The 3286-nt window shown below is 49.7% G+C and overlaps 1 protein-coding gene across 1 annotated transcript; it reads left to right on the top strand.

Annotated features, from left to right (window-relative positions):
- Positions 1-670: 670 nt before the first annotated feature.
- Positions 671-2245, top strand: LOC136544648 (protein TORNADO 2-like). Its single transcript, XM_066536734.1, has 3 exons — positions 671-733; positions 788-1054; positions 2210-2245. The coding sequence occupies exons 1-3, from the start codon at positions 671-673 to the stop codon at positions 2243-2245; spliced, it is 366 nt and encodes a 121-aa protein (XP_066392831.1).
- Positions 2246-3286: the final 1041 nt, after the last annotated feature.

Raw genomic sequence — 3286 nt, 5'->3', positions numbered from 1 at the left:
GCCTGAATCCAAGGAATGGCCTGGCCCTGGCCCGGCCTAGATGCATGTGTCGTGATTTTTTCTTCTTCTTCTTCTTGGTAGAAGAAATGTTTTAAGTATGAACAGCTTAATAAGAGCATCTCCAAGAGTTCCCTAAATATTTCTCCTAAAAAATCTATGTTTACCAACTCCTAAAAAAGTTTTAGGAGAAAAAAAGTTCATCTCCAATAGTTCCTAATATTTGACTTCTAAAAAATCAAATGCAGGTCCTATTTGACTTTTTTTTCTTCAGTCTTCTTTTTTTTCCACGCAAACCTTTTCGTCGCCGCACATATTCACGCCGCCGCCGCCTACTGCTGCTCTTCTTCCCTTCGCTCCTACTCTTCCGCTGCGGCACGCCGCCGCCGCCGCCTCCCAGTCCCAGGTGTGCATTTTGATTTGATGGACTTGGATGAGGATTCTGGTTTCCAACAGTATGTTGCTGTGAAGCTTGATTGGCACGTTCTACTTGATCGATTTATGGCGTGGTGAACAAGTGTTACCACACGGCAACGGGCATATATAGGCCCTGTATGTATGTGTTGGTACCGTCCGCAAAGGAGGCTGGCCGGCCGGCCACACTTTGTAGTATGTATGTATGTATTGTCGTATTTCATTCTGAGCTGCTAGGACTAGGAGCGGTAGCTAAGCCATGGGGCTCAACTACATGGGCGTCGCCGCCATCAACGTCGTGCCCGCGCTGCTGTCCATCCCCGTGATCGCCGCCAACATCTGGCTGTCGACGCAGGCCGACAACGCCTGCGTCTAGATCCTCCAGTGGCCAGTGATTGCCCTCGGCGTGGCTGTCCTCGCGGTCGGCCTCGCGGGCTTCGTGGCCGCCTTCTGGCGCCTGCCGTGGCTCCTCCTCGCCGACCTCGTGACCATGTTTGTCGTCGTCGTGGCGCTGGCCTGCCTCGCCGTCTTCGTCTTCGCGGTGACCATGGGCTCGTCGGGCCACCGGGTGCCGAGCCGGGAGTTCCTCGAGTACGACCTGGACGACTACTCGAACGGTGTTTCCGAGCGTGGCTTCGTCCGCGTAAAGTTACGCGAAAGGGGGAGGAATTTCCCAAGTCCTAAAAGATTAGGAGTAAATATTAGGAGTTGTTGGATAAGGTTTTTTTCCCATCTTTCTAAAACATAAGGATTAGGAGGATGTTTAGGGAACTTTTGGAGATGCTCTAACATCCTTTTAAATCCTATGGATAGATGAAGCACGGTAAAAGCACAAGATTTCGATGAGAGAAGGTGATACACAGATGGAGTGCGGTAAAAGCACAAGATTTGGATGAGAGGATAGAGTGGGGTAAAAGCACAAGATTTAGATAAGAGAAGATGATACACAGGCTCAATTTGGAGGGGCTCTAGCGGGTTCTAGTTCCACCACTGGAGCAGCGGAGCTGCCCAAATCCAAAACATTGGCTCCTCTTGTTTCTCCACTTTACCAATTATATATATTTTGTCGAAGCCAGAGCCATTTTGTTTCGCGGTACATGGCTACAGCACGCATGCGCATGGAGCCAAAGCCACTCGGAGCGGTGCCAAACAAATCCAAAGGAAACTTTCTACAAGGTTCAACCTCTTGTATAATTCCTCCTAACCATCCTATAGTAATTCCGTAAGATTTGTAACGACCAAATCCTTTGTTCCAAATGACTTCATAGAAATTTTTTTATGTAAAATTCCAGATCCTCTAGAAATTCCTTCGTTACAAAGTTTGTAACAGTTTCCAATTACAAAGTTCGGTTTTGATAATTAATAAAAAAAAACTGGTGAGGGGATAAATATTGTGTCGTGTCATCCTTCTGCGTCTGTGCATGATTGAAGATGGATTCACTGGTATTATCAGCAGTATAAATTTTTCCTGCCACGGAGTATGAGTGAATGATAGTGCGTTAGTGCTGTTCGTCGTCCTCTTCTCTATCCCTTTCTTCCCTCGGGTATATTCTATGGCGCCTTCAGCCAATCTTGCCAAGGTGTGAACTGTGAACTACCAGCACAGTGACTGACATGCTGGTCCCACGCGCACACGCACTCACAAACGTGGCACGTGCTAGCATGCTGCTCTTACCACTCACTATGAGGCTCTGACGATGTGACCCAGCAGCACCTTTCATTGGCAACCTTGATCCTACGGTTGACTCTTCTTCTTTTTTTTCCCTGGGAATTTTCATTTCCTTGAGCTTCCTTTCAGGCCAACTACTACAACGAAAGGGCTCTGTCAGGCTAACTGTTCTTGGCACGTACGCACACGTTGACAAGCTAGCACAGCAAGACAAATCAATCAAAGCCCAAGCGCAGGTTATTGTAGGAGTAGGATTGCATCATGGAGTAGTTGCAGTGCTCAACTGCTAAGACTGAAAGATCTAGTAGGAGTATTCAGGTGCAGTAGACTATCATGGATTAGTATCGGCCATGCATGCTTGATGTCCCGTTTGACTTGCTGTATGATCCAGCCACCGGGCAACATTTTTTAGTGTGTGGATCAGGTGCACCTCTGATTGGATAGGTTGAACTTAAAGTTCATCAGATTGAAGTTGACCATAACTACTTTATAATTTCCCACTAGAAAACAGGCACGGCGTTGCCGCACGCCTCCCTGTGTCAGTGTCAAGGGCGGTATGCGGCAGGGACGCCGGGCCTCGACTACGGAGCTCGTACCCGCGCTCCGTGGTAAACACGACGGGGTTATGCCCCCACGTCGCTCAGCACTCGCCGGGTTTTGCCCCCAGGCTCGTGGCTTAGAGAAGAGGTAGGAGATTAGATTGAATGATTCTTTCTTAATCTCTCAAGGTGCGGTTACAGGAATATATGGCCTCCGGCCCAACCACTCTTCCTAAACTTAAGGACTGCCAAAGGAAAATAACAGAAAAAGGAAACAACCAATTACTCTCTTCCTTCTAATCTTAGCCACTTGACGTGATCACCGGCTGACTCAGGCGTGCTGCTCGATCAGCAGCGCGGCGCACATCGCGTGCCCTGCGATGCCGCATGTACGTGTGCCCGTACATTACATCTCTCCCCTCCTCGAGAGGCAGCTCGTCCTCGAGCTGAAATTGGGGATATCGGGTGCGGAGCGAGTCGACATCCTCCCAGGTTGCTGAAGCTGGCGACGCCCCCTTCCACTGAATGAGGACCTGGCGCACTCCGCGCGCCAAGCGTGACTTGACAGCCCGCTCCGGCTCTGGAACGATCGCGCCATGGCGAACAGGAGGGAGGGCTGGTGGTTCCTGCGGTGGGTTGCCATGGAATTTCTTGAGCAGCCCAACGT

Source organism: Miscanthus floridulus, chromosome 3 (genome assembly GCF_019320115.1).
Source record: "Miscanthus floridulus cultivar M001 chromosome 3, ASM1932011v1, whole genome shotgun sequence".
Taxonomy (NCBI): Eukaryota; Viridiplantae; Streptophyta; class Magnoliopsida; order Poales; family Poaceae; genus Miscanthus; species Miscanthus floridulus.
This window is presented reverse-complemented; position numbering and strand designations above follow the sequence as displayed.

What these genes read in the sequence shown, in the direction of transcription:
- LOC136544648 (XM_066536734.1), top strand. Translation starts at nt 671, where the DNA reads ATGGGGCTCAACTACATGGGCGTCGCCGCCATCAACGTCGTGCCCGCG. An exon ending in CCGCGCTGCTGTCCATCCCC is followed by an intron (nt 734 to 787) that starts GTGATCGCCGCC and finishes GCCTGCGTCTAG; the next exon opens with ATCCTCCAGTGGCCAGTGAT. An exon ending in CCGAGCGTGGCTTCGTCCGC is followed by an intron (nt 1,055 to 2,209) that starts GTAAAGTTACGC and finishes GCTTCCTTTCAG; the next exon opens with GCCAACTACTACAACGAAAG.